Source organism: Rissa tridactyla, chromosome Z, assembly GCF_028500815.1.
Source record: "Rissa tridactyla isolate bRisTri1 chromosome Z, bRisTri1.patW.cur.20221130, whole genome shotgun sequence".
Lineage (NCBI taxonomy): Eukaryota > Metazoa > Chordata > Aves > Charadriiformes > Laridae > Rissa > Rissa tridactyla.
The window spans coordinates 64885464-64905645 of NC_071497.1; the positions used below are offsets into that span (position 1 = coordinate 64885464).

At 35.2% G+C, this 20182-nt stretch overlaps 1 protein-coding gene across 7 annotated transcripts in view; it reads right to left on the reverse strand.

Moving 5' to 3' along the window:
• The window catches only part of IPO11 (importin 11), a 90642-nt gene that overhangs the window by 52043 nt on the left and 18417 nt on the right, over window positions 1-20182 (reverse strand). For 5 of the 7 annotated variants that reach the window (XM_054186606.1, XM_054186604.1, XM_054186605.1 and 2 more), the window contains 10 exons: window positions 16407-16479; window positions 12854-13057; window positions 8398-8530; window positions 7675-7733; window positions 6753-6801; window positions 5312-5391; window positions 3774-3966; window positions 2211-2363; window positions 1916-1959; window positions 950-1040 (listed from right to left, as the gene is read on the reverse strand). In XM_054186606.1, coding sequence (XP_054042581.1) covers window positions 950-1040; window positions 1916-1959; window positions 2211-2363; window positions 3774-3966; window positions 5312-5391; window positions 6753-6801; window positions 7675-7733; window positions 8398-8530; window positions 12854-13057; window positions 16407-16479 — 1079 coding nt within the window. The remainder of the gene's footprint in view (window positions 1-949; window positions 1041-1915; window positions 1960-2210; window positions 2364-3773; window positions 3967-5311; window positions 5392-6752; window positions 6802-7674; window positions 7734-8397; window positions 8531-12853; window positions 13058-16406; window positions 16480-20182) is intronic. The other 2 variants (XM_054186603.1, XM_054186607.1) reach the window with 2 other exon arrangements.

Below are 20182 nucleotides of genomic sequence, written 5' to 3' on the forward strand. Positions count from 1 at the left end.
GGAGCAAAAGAAAACAAAAAGTTTATGTGTATGTTTTAGCATGGAAGTATTAACTTCCATAATTCTTTGAAACCAAAGTAACCGTCAACCCTGTTGGAAGGAACCTTTTCCCATTCCCAGTATCACAGCACAGCAAGCCATCCTGAAACACGTACACAAAGCGTTTTATGAAGAGATTCTGCGAAGTCAGAAACCACCTTCAAAAAATGAGTATTTATTTCTATTTAACAGATAGCACGGATCCAGTCCCGTAAGTTCAAATATACAATATTTTAAGTCAGGTAAGATACAACCTGGGGAAACAACCTAAGCTGAAATCTCAAGGAAAACAAAGTGGCAGCTGACACTCACTATCTTTCAGGGTGAGTATAAAACTTAGTTTGGGGGCAAAGAATCATAGAATAGAAGAAAACTTGAATCATTCCTCAGTCTACGAAGACTTCAGTCTTCATACACAAATATGCTAATTTTTTTTAAGAGATTCTTCAGATTTGGAAAATCCTCTATAATCTCTAAAATGACAGCATAACTTGAACTTTGTATTTTAAAGGGGTTTTCCCAGTTTTTGTAGAGACATGGCAAAATTACCATAAACTGCCTTGCAACATTTAAACAGGAAGTTCCCAATAACTAGGGGATTTATTAAGCTTGTTGACCATTCTCAAGAGAGCCTGAAACCTCATGAAAGAAGAAATACCCCAATCTTTGTCAGTCATCTAAAATAGTTATGATGAAAAGTAAAGCACCCTTAGGATTTCATTTCTAGACACACATTACTTTTTCCTTATGGTAGGTGTACAAATAATTTTAATTTTTGTTCTTTCAAAAATACAGATTAAATGCACTATGTAAAATTAGATATCACAAGCTAGAATTGTTTAAACAGTTGACAAAAGCAAATGTAAAGATTTCTACATTATACAGTCCCTTTATTTTTTGAAGAACTTACCTTGTAGCCCGCGAACCATTTCTAAAAGCACTGGGGTAAGAGCCTGATTATATTCATGGAAAATATCAATAAAAAGAACTTCTGTGCATGGCTGAAAAATTAAAAGATCTGGTTTAGAATCTATCAAAATAAAGGCAATTAAAACACATTTTATGCTAAAATTTTAAAGTGCTGAATACCACAAACCAGCAGTCATAATTTAAATTGCAATATGCTGTAGCAGAATTAGTACTTTATTGAATACCACTCAGTACGCTTAACTCTATGAAGGGTTTGATGGCTGTACCTGTATCAGCCAGTTCTTCCCTAGAAGAACAACGGATCTGTGTAGTGAAACAGCTGGTGTTGAGGAGCCAGTGACCACAATGCAGGTATGTTACAGTTTCTTTTTGGATTAGCTCTACTTGAATCATCTGGACTGAATACCCATTTGCACATGGAACACACTAGATGCACTAAAAATATTGTAAAATGAAAGTAACCCAGCAAATAAACTTTTGAGATCTCTCTGCAACGCAAACCCCAGCAGTGATAATTGGGAGATTCACTACGATAGCATACTTTTGATCTGAACTAAAATGCTAATATAGACGCATCTGAAACTTTCTTCATTCAGTATGTCTACTAACAAAATCGTAAGTGATAATATCATTTACCAGTTTAAAGAGACAATTCCTACTGGGTTCAATCACCATCAGGCCGTAGCCAACAAAAATGCTGAAGCACACTGCTTCTTGCTCCCGTCTAAGATATGAAGTGCATAGTTTCCTGTGTATTTCAGAATGTTTGAACATTGATAAAGGAACAAAGTTAATTTATACTAACTCTAATGAAATTTCCTTAACTAAAGATCTTTTTTGAAAAGCACGACCTCATTTTTCTACCAAATATATCTCTTGGTTACAAGACTATGAAAAAATGCATCCAGAAATGATGAATGGTTTTCCTTCAAATAGAAGCACTTACTCTGAGACTGTACTTCCAAGAATCTCCTCCTGTCTCTTCTACAGCTGTTATTTCACAATGAAAAACAAGAAGTATTATCATTATTATTATTAACTAAGGTTCAAATAAAGTTTAATATTTAGATATGTGGGTATTAAACTGCTGAGAAATCTCTTGTTATGAACACAATCTCTAGATTCTGCAGAAAATACATCAGTCAACATTGCAGTAAGCAATTTGTAGAAGCAATGTGGAAACAAAGTTTTTATATTAATATGGAAATAAACTGCAACCAAGTATATAACACATTTCTTACTGAAGCCTTCTGGATCCTCTTCCCACATGGTTAATTCTTCCTTTGTCAGCAGAAAATAGTGAGTGACTAATCTCCTACATATTTCCATTAGTGTTGGATATGTGAAAAACGCTGTCTTTATCTTATGTGCTTCAAGAGTTTCAGGACTGCTATCTGAAATAAAACATAGACATTTCCATATTACAATTAAGTGGCTTAGTGATCAAACAGTACTCTAGGAAAATTAGAAAGAAATCAATAGATGGGAAATTCTTATCCTTAGAGGAAAAATAGAAAAAAAATACATTTTCATGGCAGACTTCCATAACAGACTTTCAGGTGGTACCTTTTTTAAGCAAGTTAAAACTTTTAAGACAGTTTACTTTTAAGAGAGTTCTCTTACAGCGCAATTACAGTGAAGGACCGTTAGGGCTTCACGAAGCATTTATAATGCTTTTCAGCTACAATCTAGATGGAAAGAAAATCTGTTTACCTGCTGGTTTTGCTTTTTTAAATTTAGTATTACTGAATTTAAAAACACACAGAACTCAAAGAAAGATTCATTTATACCTATTCAGAAAGTTTGTCCAAATACAATTTTAAAAATAACTTGGGTTTTTAGGAGTTAACAGTCATTAAAGAAAGCATCGATAAATTCAAATACTATATGTTACTCAACCAACACAAACACTATATACCAGCCAGAAATCAAGAACAATACATTTTCTATTTTAAATTTTTTTAATCACACAGTTCTCAAAAAGTCAAGTGCTATAGCTTTTATCAGAATGTGCTATATTCTTCTTGTCTCAAGTGACCACATTTCTATTTCAAAAACTCCAACTATGAACTTTTCCAAGTAGAATTTTCTGTTAATAATCAGTGGATTTAGGAAATTTTAATGTATAATAACATTATGGAAGAACACTGAAATACATCAGTATTTTGAAGAATTTTAAAGGCTAGGGTTGTGAAATCTTTCTGACACATACCACTATGCTAACGAAAATTTTTTCTTCAAATTTAGAAAGAGAATGCTAATTGTTATCTAGTAATTGTCAAATATCAAACTAATGTGCAAGGTTTTTTTTTTTCTTTAATACAGTTCAATTCTATTTTTCATTATCAACACATACAGCACTGTATGAAGATTCAGAATGAAACACAGCATAAACTGCTTTGTATTCAACTGCGTGTCAAATTCACTGTGTTTCCATATTTCAGACCACTGGTATTAGTTAATTACAGCAAATACCCCGTTTTATCAAACATTTCTCAAGGGAAAGATGCATCAAACCATTTGATGAAAATAAACTAAATTCCATACCTCAATACTTTTTAAAATTTGTTCAATGAAAACTAAACAATCAACACAGGAAAGATATTCATGCTCCCTTTGTATTTAAAATAACTTAGCAAGTCAATGTCTATATATACTAATATTTTAACCACCAAATTAAAAATTGTCATTAGAAAGAGGCATATAGTACTTCAAAAGAATGTCTTAAAGGAGTTTTACTGTTGGGAAAACCTAGCAAAATGTTTCTCAAGGTATAGAAGTTTTTTAGTAAATAGCAGCAGTACCTTCAATGTTCTTGGATGGCTTGTAAGCATAGTTTTTTACAATCATCTTAATGAGATTCATGCACTGTACAATAAACCGCTCAAATACAATTCCTTCACCAGCTTCTGTGAAAACATAGCTTACAGCAAACTCCAACGACCTCTGAATTAAAGGGGTGAACGAAAAAGGATGTTGATCCAGGAAGTCCAAAAGCTAAAAATTAAGGAAGTAGAAGAGCAAGAAAGAGAAATCAAATGACTTTTTGTGCAAGTCTTACCAAATGCTTTCATAAACTTATCGAAAACAATGCCAACTTCTATAAAATTACAGGAAAGAAAACTGAATACAGACAGGAAATTAGGAAGAAATCAGTATTAATGGTTAAGAAAACATTATTTTGCCCTGAAATTCTTGATTTATGTTCAAAATTACTTTTTTTTATAAGGAACAATATCCATTTTCAACTAGACCAGCTTGCTAGAAACAGAGTATATAAAACATATCAGCCACACTTAAAACCCTGAACATCTTAGCAGGAAATTAATCCCTATTAGAATTATTTTAAGTAAAAGAGGCATGAGGGAAATAACTTTTTATTCTTTTTTCTCCCCCTCCACTGCAGTACAAGCACTTGCTTCTTCATCTTAGCTTTTCCAACTAGTGGTCTAGAATGCACTGGTCAATTCCTTTAATCTCCTCTACTACTACAAAAATGCTTGAGCTTAAATTCTTGCAACTGAATTTGTACCAGTGGGGGATTACCTATTAATAAAGTGTATTGTCTCTTCAGGTCTATGAAAAAAGATGCACATGCCTCACATACATACAGAAAATACTATAACAAAGACTACAAATTTTGGGTCAACAGGTGCCTCCCACTTCTGATAATTAGGGTGAATATTTAAATAAGATCCATGGCCCCAGAATAGAATCTGAAAACAACAGGAATTCTGTAGGTTTTATATCTTTTAAAAACAGAGTAAGTGACAATGCTAAAATTACCTTCCGATAACATATGCAATTAATGGTTGCAGAGAATTAGCCGACAACTCCAAATGTATTACATAACACGAAAGTCACTGAGGGTAAGAGATTTTTTTGTTAATTTTCTTTAAATAAACTAAAAGCTTCACGTTATTCAACAGAACTAATAGGGCCTTAGAAATAGCAATCTAACTACTTATAAAAGACAGAATAAAAAGCTTATCTCTTCATTATTCATCAGTGCTGAATACCAATGTTTTAGCAAAACTTCCAGAATTCTTTTTTGAACAAAATCCTAGCTAAATAATTTACTTATGGAATGCACTTGATCTTGTTTGAGCTAAGGAAATGTATTCTTCACCCCTGCAACTTACGTTAGCATGAGTAAACAGACATCCTTTTCTTTAAAAAATTTCAAAAATATATTTCATAACAAAGAATTTTCAAGTTGCAGTTCCTTTGATTTCTTTAAAAGATCTGAAACCTATTGGCTTTAAGGTGCATATATATCCGAACGGGGACTTCTCCTCCAGAATGGTAAACTATTCAGTAACTGAACGCAGAATTTACTTACCACTTTAGTGAACAGAATTATAGTCTTTTCTAGACGATCTCTGCATACATTTTCTGCTCTTATACTTCTACCTGGTAAATCAGATATTTAACAACTATCACTTTTTCAGACTTTCCTTTTCTTTCTGGATAGCTAAGTTTTAAAAAATTAACATGGGAGAACAACTTGTTTTATCTGAAGTTCAGGGATTGCGTCAGCCAGAAAAAAATTCTATGGCAGAATAAATTCAAGGTCAAATTCAAGGTAATGAGTACTGGGGAAAAAAAAAAAAAATCTCTAACTGTTTCTTTCAGCTGCAGTGAAATTCACTGTAACTGATCATAATAAAACAATTGTGACATCATTACAGACAATTCAATGATAAAAGACAGTTAAAATAATGCAAGTAAATGCTAGCATAGACAAGAAGTAAAAAAGCATTGAAAAAATGAAAATGCCCTTTTAATAAAACTAAGGTATATCCTTATTACATAACAGTATGTGCTTTTCTAGAAACTCCACCTTAAAAAATAATTGATTATGTACACTGGAAAACATTCTGAATTTATAAAAGACAAATAGAGCTTTTATAGAAAAAAAGAGAAAAACAAAAAGAGCCATAAGGAAGGCATACAGGCAAAACCCATGATACAATAAATGCAAAAGCTAATCTTGTAAGGTAGTCGTGCCTGCTTTTAGAAAACATCTTATTGAGTAGAAAAGCAGAAACAGGAAGTTTCACCTTAGTTCTTAAGTTAGGACATTCAAACCCCACAGTCCTAATGTTCTAGGGGACTACGATAACCACCGAGCTTCAGGATGGGATGGCCTTCAATTCAGTCTATCAAAAGTTAGGCAACTATCTTGCCAAAAATCAAAGAAGGCCCAGAAAGAGCATGAACACAGTATAGTAGAAGGGGCAAACAGCTGCATGTGAAGAAGCTTGCATTTTAGAAGAGCAAAAAAGCTACTTTATTTTGGCATTGGAAACTGTCAGTTTCCACCTTTTCTAGAAAAAAGGCTCAGACCCCAAATCAGCCTCTCTCACCTAATTTCAGCCAAGTACGTTCATTTATACCAAAAAATTCTTTCTACTTAAGTTCCGACATCTATTTGCAGAAAAACTGTAGTTGAATCCTAAAAGAATGACCTGACAGGCTTCAAATAAATTAATGGCTTGCGCCAGGTCTATTACAAGTACACATGGAAGAAAAGACGAGTGCGTTCAGCTAGCACTGAGCAACACTGCCGGTATGTCTGTTGCCAATGGTCTGTTGATATAAAAGGACATTTTTAACAAAGTCTTTTCTGACAGCTTCAGCAGCATTGAAAGTAATAGTTTTGCAGTTAGAAAAAATACCTTACACTTAAATGATTATTGATGACGCACTAAACTGTATTACGTTTTCACCAGCTTCTAATATTGAACAACCAATACAAGGAAAAATATCCAGATACTTACTACACTCCAGAAACTGTTTTAGCCGTTCAAATACTGCATGTAAAAAACCCTGAAAAATATAAAAGCATATGTGTCTTGTAAACATGAAGCTTATTTTGCACTGTATTATGAGAAGAAAGTTGAGTCAAACCGAAGTCAGTTGCGATGTTTTACTAGCTCAGATGTCACCTTATCACTTTTAACTGAACTAATTAATTTTCTTGGACAATCAATTTCCTCATGAAACAAATAATTAACTCTCTAGCAGACTCCATAGATGATCCAAAACTGACCTTATTAGTACCACACAAACAGCATAGCATCTCTAATAGAAGGAGTGATAGGTAAATATAGACATATGTTTTACAATCTGCTTATCCAGTTCTTTCCTATTCTCAACTTCCTAGTTTAGGATTTAGGTCATAGGTACCCAATTCCTCCAAAGCAGTCAGTGTCTGGGATTAAATGAGATGCCTGGGTTTCTCTCTTCTTTTTCTTCCCCCCCACAGGATGAGCTGCATACCACAGGCTTTCACCTCAATCAGACAAATTCTGTTTTATTCTATCAATAGAATTTGACAGGACAAAAATGCCATTGCATCCATCATTAAATGAAAACATCCTCTTCAAATGGTGGGGGAGAGTAGATATAAGACATCTTTCAGTAGGCAACAGGGGTGTCACTATCATATGTGACATGTAAATTGGAAGGGGTACCTTTTCCTTTTACATCATGCCATTGGTGTCACAGAGTTTAGGACCTATCTAGGATCTGATAGTTCTTAACTGATGGGAGGACAACTTTGAGACCATGTTGCTTGATCTTCCTTTGCATAACACAAAATGAGTGCCTTTAAACAATTTTTACACATAACTAACAAAACCTAAAATCATCACAGAAGATTTCTAATCTATATCTATCTAACAGATATATGTCACTTACCATCACCTCTACACTCCAGTGAGGTTCTACAAACCCATGGACTGTCAGTTTACGAAGCACTAGGAAAAAAAAAGTTAGTTGTATAGATATTTCTTAGCTCGTGTTCCAACAGATTTCAGAACACGATTACAGTTACAGTTGCTGTGCCTTTCTTCCAATTTTCCATATTGAAAAATACATTTAATTTTGGGACTTTGGGTGACCCAACCATACCTAACATGAAGCTAATCTTACTGAAATTACTTTAAAATTCAGTACATTACGTGTAAAACAATGAAGGGAACTCCAAGAATTACTGAATAAAGAGTTCTGCAAAAGCTGTAAATATTCAAGCTATGAAAGGTTCTGCAGCAGGAAAAGGGCCAAGCACAGTCAACTAGGGTCCATAAGCCATCTTATGAATTTTCTCAGGTTTATCACTGCCAATAACCCAAAGAAGCTGCATGCTGCGCCTTCTGAAACAATTCAAGACTGGTATAATTTATGTTGCAAGCACCGTACACAAACATCTCAATTGTACAAAGCATCAGAGTACAGTAAGTATACGTACTCATCCCACTGATAAGCACTTGAGCATCAACCTAAAATCTGAACTGACTGCTAAGGCTACCTCTTCATGAAAAACAAGGTGAACTTAAGGCAATAAAAGTCATAACTCAGTCTTAACCATTCATTGTGAAGAAACTTAGTTGATTCCTACAAGTTAATATTTTGTATTATTACCTTTCAATGACAACAAGGTTCTTTCTAGTGAATTTGTGGCTGCAGCCTCATTCCCTGTACAAACTTGCTGCAGGAACGTATCGGTATGATGATTCCACAAGGAACACGCAAAGCTATAAATACCTGATGCAAGCTACAAAAGGAAAAAAGACCAACAACAGATTTGATTGCTACATTTGGTCATAGCATAATACATTCCTAAATTTTAAAGACCAGTTTAGAGTGTTAAAATTATTTACTCCATCTTCTTGTATTACCATGGGCCACTGTGTTTCACTTGCTTTTTTGTTGTACTGATCCACAAATATTTTCCAGGAAAATACCTTGTCTTAATTTGAAGATATTATGATAGTCTCACCTGCTTCCCTGACTATTTGGTCCATGACTCTACCACTTTAAAGGTAACTGTACAGGCCTCCTTTCTTATCTGATGTTCATTAAATACAGCCTCAGGTCAATAATACAGTATGAGGCTTCAAAAAACTATCATCTCTCCTCATCGCTTCCTCCTCCACAAGATTTAAACTGTTTGTCTTACAGCATAGTTAATATTTGAATCAGTTTACTCTGGGACACAGCGGTTACATGCCTATCTCTAATAAAAATAGCGTTGAACAATGCCTACACCGAAGCTTTATTTTTTGATAGCTGCAAATCCTGATTTTTTGCCTCCAATTATTCAAAATATAGAGTGACAAATAGTTTCTAATCAGTTAGCACCGAACAGATCTCAGACAATTCACGTTATAGCTTCGCAACAGTGCTTACCTGATAAAGATATCTGAAGAAGATAAAGAATTTCTTACTCAGTTATGGTAGCACTTGACAACTTCATAGTTAAGGAAGAAACTGCACTTAGTCTGCTACACGTTTAAAAGCACATGTGACTTCTTTATTTGGTTTCTTTGATTGAGTAAAGGTGAGACAGTAGAAACTCTTGATAATTATTCAATGATGTGTTTGTGGAGTTGCAAAAACACATCACTGCATAATTATCAACAGTTTCAACCTACTCATGTTTTGGGGGTAGACTTTGGGTATTGAGGTGGGTGTCTCTCAAACAGAATACATTAATATTCACCATAATAGTAAGCAGTGACAACTCGGATGAAAAAAAAAAACCACAAGAAAACAAAAAAAACCCACCCCAAGCCCAACTCAAAGCAGTAATAATAGTTCTAATAATAGAATATACTCTGGATAAACCCATTTGTTTGTCATCAGATCAGTGTATCTTAGTACTAAAAAAATTTAAAACATAATTGCTTTATTAAAAATCGGAGGGACAGAACCACAAATACACATACTATCCATTAGGAGGACGCACCACATTTTTACATTTCAGGTCAGTCAACTAGCAATTATAATTTGCAGGACCTAAAGACATAGTCAAGGGCCCAGGCTGCCTTAAATTCCTCTAGTCAGTAACAAAGCGTGATGGTGGTGGTAAAAGGGTACCCAAGCTAAAGAATAAACATGAAATAGCTTCATAAATGAAAACTGTTCATGATGAATAGTAAAAGCAAAGATGTTCAATATTGGATTTCATAGGCTGCCAAAGGTCATGAAGATTCCTATTCAAGACCATATTTCAAAGATTCAGCAATCTCCAAAGCAGCAAAGAAATCAGAAAAATCATAAAAACCCTCACTGAAGTTCAACAGGGAAACTAAACTGTGTGTACGCAGTAACAGAGAAGGTACCCAAAACCTTCTTGTACTTTATGGTAGGACTGTAAAGAAGAGTGGTTCTAGTTTAAGACAGAAGTTGTGCAGAACACAACAGTTTCAGGAAAAAATCTAAACAGCATTAAAATCTAAAAAAAAAAAAAAAAATCTAAAAAAATCTAAAAAAATCTAAACAGCATGTAAAAATCTAACAGCATTCTTTCAAAACCATGGCCAAGAAGTAACAGGAAGACACGAAAGCTTAATGTCAAATGCATTAGGGGAAAAAAACTGTAACCAATATTTTTGCTTGTTTGCAGTAATTTTGTGATATCACTTCTCCAACATGTGGTATATGGCTATGTGCTATTATTTAAAATTCAAATACTACAGGTTTTAACACATACAATCAATTTCTTCCTAAAAGTAGTAGTACATTTTTATTAGATAAAAAATAAAACTCACTGGTTTTACTTCCAAGAGCCACCATTCTCATTTAATAGACTACGTCCAGAAAAGGCTCAAAAGAACATAAATGTTTTTAGGAGTACCACCAATGGTATATAACCAGATATTGCATTTTTCTATTTGTACTAAAGCAGTTGATTCTACCTTGAAGATTGTTAATGTAGTTACAATTGTGACTGTCCTATTGACCAGAAAGATGAAGTTATAAATAAGCTGCCCTTACAAGTTAGTGTATCATAATCTGTAACACTTTTCTTTTTAAACCTCAGGTAACAGAGTTCAATAAGGGATACCTTATCTGTAAGCATGACATTGTAATCTTCAAGTACCATGTTACATGTAAAATTTAGCAAGTGTTTCCAGAGCTGTACTAAAAAAATGTTGAAACTGTGACTACTTATTTGAAAGTATCACGAACTTTGCAGTGTGTTACTTAAGCTTTTTAGAACTTTTAGCTTTAAATGGCGAAGTTCCACAAGAAAGGTTCTCTGACTGTCCCAAGAGAAGTCACATGCCAGCCAACAGACAGGAATTCCCTTTACCAGGAGACAGAAGCAGTAGACTTCAAAGTTGTTCAATTTCACCATTATTAAAAGAAAAGAATCCTTAAATGTGAACTCTGTAGTGACAGATATTCAGAAAGTTTCCTTTTCCCACCTTAACTTCAAAAAACTGCCAACACGTAGTGTTCCCAAGCCAGTGAAACCGGATGCACTGAAATTTTTCATCCATGTCAAATAAGATGACAGAGGAATTTTGGACACTGAACATATCCACAACTTAAAAACCAAAATTTAAGCATAAAAAGCCTGCTTAAAGCACATGCTTATTAAAATGAAATTTCAATGATACTTTTGACAAGAACTGCCTTACAAATCTAAAAAAAATTGTTATGAGCCATTTATTCACATGTGTGAAGTGGTCTTACTCTACAAAGAGAAGACTATACAAAGAAAATACAATGCTGGGTAAAAGGCATTCCATGGGGACAAAGCTTCTTACAAACTTAATGAGCTTCTTGGAAACACAAAAATGACTGAAGGTAACTGAGCTCTTTTTGAACCTCATAAAATGGTGGAAATACAGCAAAGTTACTGTTGGACACAACAACTTTAAGAACAAATGGTGGACCTTACAGCTATAAATTCCTTTCTGTCCCTCTATTGAGATGGTATGGATTTGGCAACTTTATGAAGGTGGGGCTTGCGGATTGGGTTTTGATTTTTTTGCTATATCCTTAAGCATTAATGGTATTTTCAGCTGTATTAACCAGGCTGCAAAAACAACATCTTGATTTAGGAGAACTCTAGAAAAGAAGTCATTATCTGTCTCCCTTTATTGCTTTGGAATTAGTATCTGTGAATATAAGAAAACCTGTATTGTTCAATTATCCAGATCATGTATAATGGCCTAATAAAACTGCAAAATATAAACAAGTATTTCCTATGCAGAGATGACATTCATCCATACCTATAAATAGCAGAGAGAGAAAACACTGTTCCTCTACACACACATCTCATAGTAACATATCATTGTTTCAGTCCTGCCCTGTAACAAGAGCCAGTATTCATTTCCTCAAACTCCTGACAAATAAAATCTCGCCTTAATGATTACACTGCCAGAAATTTTCTTATACATAAATAAATGGGTAAAATACATTCAGTTAACTGTACTACGTCATTGCCTAACTTCAAATGAGACTGGAGACGCAACCACCAACTGCCAAAGGTAAATCTGTGTTCTAATCAGTGGATTCTTACAATGGAGAATGTAAGCTACCTGAAACAAGATGTGGCATTTATATTCACATCTTGCCTTTTAATTAACCTGGAGAAAGAAGCTGTTCTGGAAAAACCCCAATCAAACACATTCTCACTGACGATAAAAGCCAAAATACTGTGATATGGAAGCCTAAACCCCAGTATTTTTTAAAGACTATACTGAATTGTGAATCCAGGGCACACTTCCAAACCCACTGGGAATTCATCTATAGAAAGATCTGCTGTACAGCATGGTAACATAAGGCTGATATGCAGGTATTGTTCTGCAAATTAAGCTCTGCTTCTTAACACAACTTATTATAACAACACGCAAGCTGCATGCAAAATTACTAAAGATCTCAAAAATGTTTCACCTAGAAATTGACTTCCAGTTATTTCATACTGTACATATAATCACCCAAGTAAGAGCATTCCTGTTTCAAAGGCGGACGTTAAAGTCAACATACCTGCCGTTAATGCACGGCCAGCTAACCACGGGAAGTGGCGAGCATGTGAAGCACATGGTTTGCATGCTCTACAATATTGCATTGCATTACTTACATCATAGAAAAGTTTCCTATCTGCAGCAAGCCGTTTGGATGCTAGGGTCTTTGTGACATGATAAAAGGTAAGTAGTGCTCTGTGTTGTCGAAGATCATCCTGGACTTTCACAGATTCTAGAAGAGTGGGTATAAGTTCTGGCCATTGCCTTGGGCAGTCCACCCTGGCAACTTTAGCAATCAGCACAGAGATCTGAGTTGCTATCTGCAAAAAAGCAAAATAAAACACAGATACCATAAAAGTCAAAGATCGTTTAGGATATGTACAATGCATAAATTAACAGCCAAATAAAACCTGAATCAAAAAAAAATCTACTGTGGATTCCTAGATTTTTGTGTGTTTTTTTCCTCAAAGTATTTTTAAGCTTGCTGAATGCAAATAAACATGGAGAAAAAAAAAAAGTCTTCCATTTTATGTTTATAGTAAGTATTTACATAAAGTGCTAAGCTGGGTACCATGTTTAAATTTTACATACAGATCACTAAATTTGTCTCTAGAAACCACATAAATGAAGAAATAAATATTTGGGAACCACTTTTTACGTACTGATCTTTTCTATGGCTTTTGACAAACAGCCTGCTGAATACATATTATCCTTCTTTCTGCTGTACCTGAGTTTTAGGTTTTATCCAGAGCTGTTCCCTCCCTCCGGGCACACGTGCCTGTAAGCCGCAGTCGTGTCCCAGTGGCTGAAGGTGAGACTCTCACTTGCTCCAGACCCTCACACCACAGTCCAGGGGCACCCACACCAGCCTCACCATCTGACCCCCAGTCACACCAGTCTTGCCAGTAGCTGGCACCTAGTCCTTGCAGCAAGCACACACGATGAACAGTGAGATTACACAGAAACATAATTAAGGGATTCAATCAGATGGCAGGACAGAAGACAGTGATTAGGTGCAGGGTTTGTTCAGACACTGGTACTGCCCAGCCATGGTTTACACGTGACTGGCCCTTTTTATACCCTCTGTCTATTCCCCAGTTCACTGCTCCTCAACTCCCTTTCCCTAAACATTCCTTAATAAATGTTGTATAGTCCCTCATGACCACACCTCACACCTCAAATAGCCAAAAAACTAATGTTCTTGTTTCCCCGTTCTTATCCCATTCACATTGAAAAGGTCCTTGATTGGACAACCTTAATGAAGCAGATGCTCTCGCCTTCAACATACCCTGACAACTACCAACAAAATTCCAGCCTAAGGAAGAAGTCACCTTCTTATACTATCAAAAGAAATCCAGGCAACTTACGGGCATAAGACAGAATAGCCATGCCCTGCTTCATTGCTCCCTTAGCTGTTTCATCTGATGCCTGATCACCCCAAAAACTTCCTACAATATTCATTACTACCCACTTGCTTAGGAAGAATTAATTGATTCAGAAAACTGACATCAAGGTTTGCAAGGAAGAGCTGAGAGTCTTATTTATTTTTGGATGAAGTGGTGTTGATCAGCAGGAGGGAGCAAATAAACTCTTCTCCATATGTGATATAAGAAGCAACCTCTACAGGGATTCTAAGAGTACTTTTTCCTTGAGGATTGGCTTTTTAAGTGAAAAAAATATCTGCTGTCATACATTTCAAAGAGTATTTTGTTCTTTTGTTCCCTCCATATGGTAAACATCTTCAGAAGGCAAGGAAATTATGCTCCAAACATATGGTATGTTTTTCTTCTCCCTCTCTCCTGGAAGTCAGCTCATATCATCACACCTCAGTACTACGTCTAATTCTTATATTTTTTGTTGCGTTGTTTTTTCTCTTTTTATACATACAAGGGTCATAATTTTTCTACCTTCAATGATGCAGAAACCACATGCAGATAGCAACTGTGTTATGAGGTATCTGTGACTGGAAAAGAGCACTCATCGGGAGCACAACATATCAAAATTCAGGCATATCAAGCAGACTGGGAACTAAATGAAAGGTGCCTCTGAAAGGAAACCTCCAGATACCTACAATACATATTGGGGAACAGGGGAGAAAGAGAGAAGGACTCTGTGAACGTACTTCAATATCACAACAACTGTTTGGGCAATCATTTAGGAGCAGGCTGCAGGCATAAAATAAAACAAAATCCTCCACATCTTAAAAGACTACATCCCAAAAGTATCTTAAAGACACACAAATAAATACATAAAGCTGCTAGTCTTTAAAATGTCAGTTACAGAGGCCCCAATCTCAGCCTGCAACTATTGTCTCAGAAGTTCACCACAGTTTATCAGCAGTGGAATTTAGAACTATAAATTATATTATTGTCTTAGCAGGCAAAATGATTAAATACTAATGGAGGTATGGAAAAATTGTTGATAAAAAGTTTGAATTGTTTTACGTACAATGACGTTAACGTTAGGTTTTTAGAAATTCAAATATCATGCAACCACTTCAAAATGAAACATTTGATAAATTTGATACTACCCAATAGTAGTACAAATGACACACACTTTATGGTCCAACATGACGTACTTCATAGTTCTTTTTGGTTGAAATAAAGAAACAAGTAACATTTTGTCATATCTTTTACACTGAAACTATGCCTACACTACAAATTTAAGGATACTTTCTGTGTCTACCTGCATTTTAAACAATTGCACTTGAAATAAGAACTTTAAATTACAGTTGAAATTGTCATTGCACAAAGGTCTTCGATAAATACTAAATTACCATCATTTTGATACATTGCTCTAATCCTACAAATAACATTCATACCATGAAGGAATCCTGAAAAGTTGAAACTGAACTGTCTGCAAAATGGAAGTTTGCTTGCTGTACCTGTTCTTTTTAAGCTTTACCTCATGCAAATAATTTCTATATTTTCTTGAAACAGTTCTTTAAGATGTAGCTTAAAATATTAGCAAATAGCAAGTAGTTCCTTGCAGAATCTCTTATTACATGAGCAAGAATAAGTTAGCAGAAGAAAGACCGATTCATCTAGCATATGCATATTCTGAGCCCCTAACATTAGTGCTATACTCAATTTAACAATAAATCCTTCCTTATTCTGACCAAAATAGTAGCTTAAAATTAGTCGCTTTATGTAAGACAAGACACTATCATGCTGCAGCTTTGTTATGCCTATATAAATTAAATAATGCTGTGATTAGACACGTGACAGCAATACTGCTTAGGTGGGTCTATGCAACAGCATACTTAACAGCTCATTCCTGCTACACCACCACCACACTTCCTTGTATGGCTATATTGGGGATCAAATCAGGGAACAGATACAGCTGAAAAAAGAAAAATTATGCAGGGAGAGAAGGTTATTTTTGAGCTACATCCATTCCCTGAACTGCTTCACCAAATGGTTGCATAAACAGTGAGGGACAACATAAACTGCCACTGCAACAAAAAGCAAACCAAAGACACAAGACATGTTGAATTATGATCTACGGAAAAAGATCTCACTTCAACCTAAATGTCCATCTGAAAGGCAACACGTAAATTGCAACTTGTCAACTTTATCATTATTATTATTAAACACTTTGTAAAGAGAGAACCAAATTATATATCAATACAAGTGTTTGCTGTGAGAGTAATAATCATTCACCACTAACCTGATTCACGGGCTCATTAAAGTTGGTAATAAGTCCGGCACGCAATGTAGTTTTTTCTTCTTCAGAAAGAGCACTGTCAAGATATATTTATTAGAATATAACTTAATTTTCAATAGAAACAACTATTAATTCATATTTAGAATTACTTTATCACTATTAGGAGACACAGAAGTTAAATGATAATTTCCATTTGTACATCTGTGATTCATTGCGTGAAGATTACTTTTATACACCATTTTCTTGTAACTAATGTATTTCAGTTTAAACAGCTATCAAGAGAATACCCCTTGTTTTTCTACTATCTCAAAGATATTTAAAAAGAACAGTGAAACAATACTTATGACACCTTTTAACCTCAGGTTTTGATGTGAGCTTTGTAAACACAACCGGCAAGAGAGAACATTCATAGAATAAGGTACCCAGCCAGATACATTACAAAAACAAGGAAAAACTGTGCAAACTATAAACTGATTGTTAATAGGCAGTTATTATACAGTTATTATTGTGGCAATTGACTTGAGCATTACTTTGCCCATGTATACTACCTAACAGATAATGACAAAAAGGTGCCCAGTAAAAGGCAATCATGGTACCAGATGACAGCTCTTTTTGCAAAAGCAATAATCCTTTTCTACTACAAATCCTATTCTATAAGCAAGTCATACAGCTACACTTAAAAATATAGATACTTTGAAAATTATAACTTTGAGTGAAAAATATATTGATATAGCCTTAAAAAAATGCAAGGAAAACTAATAAGAAGGATAAGTTATAATCCCTAAAGGTTCGTTTTCATTCAAGTGAAGCTTTACACTATCTTTATACTTTCTTTTCAGTGACCTCTATCAGCTTAAGACTACAAATTACAGTTCCATATCACTCCTCCACTACTTCAGACTTTATACGACCTGTGTAATCAAACTGCTTTTAAAAATGCTTTGTTGGCATTTACAGATCATACAATCAGGAAAAAAAAAAACAAAATCAACTTTCATTTACTGATAGCACCTAAAAAGCTGTTTCTTGTACATAAAAAGACTTAAGTTATCATGCAAGGTTGTTCACATGAAACTGTTTTACCTGACATTGCAATGATTTAGAAGTATGCACGCAATCATCGTGTCTCAATGAAGTTTAGTGGCTGGAAATTAAGATTAAACATGCTAACGCAACCACTTCGTGTTGTCTGACCTCAGGCACAGATACTAACCTACTAGTTTTGTATAGTGAGATTTAAAATGATGCCTAAAGCTCCCTAAACCACAGCTTTTACACTAATCTAGACAAATACTAAATACTCATCTCAAAATAATAAAAAACCAGAGGCAGGATTTTCCCTAAGATCATACATTTGCAACAATATTCTAGTTTTCACTTTTTTCCCCTCTCTATGTAACACAAGTACTCACTATTTCCTAAATCAATGGCTTATCATTCTAAGTATAGTACACAAGGGGGGCAAATAACTGTTTCACTGCACTGACTTAGAACTGCACACCAGGTCTTATTTTCAAAGGTAATTTATAGCACTCAGGAACCACATTTAAATGATTTTTTATCACGACCTACGCTTTACACTATTTTTACATAAAATTAAATGATGCTTAAAAACATTTTGGGTAATGTTTACAAGGATTTCTGTAATAGTATAAGTTTTTCTGCAGGGACCTATTTCAGTTATTAATGTAAAACCACTAGATGATATTTTAGGGAAATAAATTTCTGCGTTTTTTTTTTTTTTTTTAAATACAAAAATGCAGTACACAATTTTCACACATAAAGGTATACCTAAGTGGTCTCTAAAAGTTGCAAACTTCTATTACTAAAATTGAGAAATCTCATCTCATTTAAACGTAGCTTGTACAATAAGTCACTTTCAGGGATAAGAGAAAGTGCCTAAAAAACCTGGTTTATGAAGAAAAAAAGGTTCTACTATATCATTTCCATTACCTTGTTTGTAAGCTTACAAGGCCCTCTCCCCCGATTACTTTTTCATAATTCTAATAATCATATCTTATGCATACTCCAAGAGCAGCAAGCCTTCAATTCATTACTGACTATAAATAAAAATGCTGTAATTAAGCTTTGGCCATTACAAGCAAAAAAAAGGAAAGAAAATAAATAGTCTCATCAGGATGAACGCCTCAAATACAGAAGCTTGTGAAAAGCAAAGTTAGCGAAAAGTAATGAAAAAAAAAAAAAAAAATCGGTGCAGACGTAAGTGTTAATATTGCCTTCCGTGACGGGAACTGGAGCACCTCCAAGGCTTCCCCGGGGAGCGACGGAGGCATCCGCCGCTCCGGCGATGGGACAGCGACATCTCCTGGAGACGGGATGTCCCGCCACAGGGACACCCCCCCGCAGGAGGCACCGACGTCCCCACCGGCAGCACACCCCCTTCGCCCGCCTCTCACACGCTGCAACACAACCCCACGCAGCAGTTACAGGCAGGTCAGCAGCTGGGAAGGTCGGCGGATGTTCCACAGGCTATTCCACTTCAGCGCTGGATTACAAAAATTAAAGCAAGTTCTTCCAGAGATGAACTTCTAGGTATTTATGTTGTAGTCTTTCACAACTCACAATTTCAAAGTTCCTGGTCTTTTTGTGTTTGTGGTACGGGGAAGCCCATATCCAAATATTTAAGAAGTTCTTTTGGAACTTTTTTTTTTAAAAAAAAGTTTACTACTTCATAAACCAGAAATTCAAATCTGAAGACTTATTTATAGTTATCAGGCAAACACATAAAAACCTGGACTTCAGAAGTGTTGCTAAAGTTGCCAACTCGGTAGTCAAATCAGAGAACAAAGTCCACAAAAGACAGGATTTAACAGTAATTATATATAAAATCAAAAACATGTCCAAGAAAAGGAGCTCTTAATAACACTTGAATTCAAGAAAAGCCATTTCTGAAGAAACCAAAACCACGTGCAAAATCATAAAGTGAGATCACCTTCTGAGAAGGCTGAGAACAATTTCAAAAAATAGGCCGAACTATTCCTGAAAAGAGGCTACGATAACCTTAGGCCCTTCTCCATGGGAATCTTGGAAGCTGCCTGAGAAAGCAGGAGGGAGAAAGTTCACAGGCCCACCTCTAAAATCACTCTCACTGTAAAATGCTGCTTCAAGTCCACAGCACATGGAGAATAAGTAGCATGAATAGGGCAGACAGTATCGGTGAACATGTGCAAAAAGCAAAATATTTCAGAAGATATTTCATTTTTTCTAATTAAAAAAAACCATTTATATTCACTGTTCTGTATTTACGTATTTTAGCAGAATGAAACATTCAACTACTGTACTGTCCAAAGAATTCACAGTCTGACCATTTTCCTGCTTTGCAGCAGTAGCAGCTGAGAAACCACGAATGCTCAGCAGAAGGGTAAAGCCAGTCCCAATGGCTTCATCTGAAACTAACTTCAGCACACTTGCACAACAGGGACATTTAACTTACCGGGAAAGTTCTTGGAGACTGAAAGTTCTCCACAAGCACATTAAATATTCAAGAAAAATTGTTCTAAAAGAAACCATCTTTAGCACAGATTTACTAAAGAATTAAGGTTACATGAACATATTATCTGTCTGCAAGAACCCTCCTACAAGTCTCATAAGTCTTCAAACTACCTGGGAAATTTCAACTACATTTGGCAAAGAGCAGAGATGTCAGTGGTATGATTTTTTCCCTAGATTTTGTGAAAATTAACAGCTGAGTAAAGCAGATAGGCCCGAGTTAGCATCCCACTGAGGAAAAACATGGGTATAAATATCAGTCCTTTCCT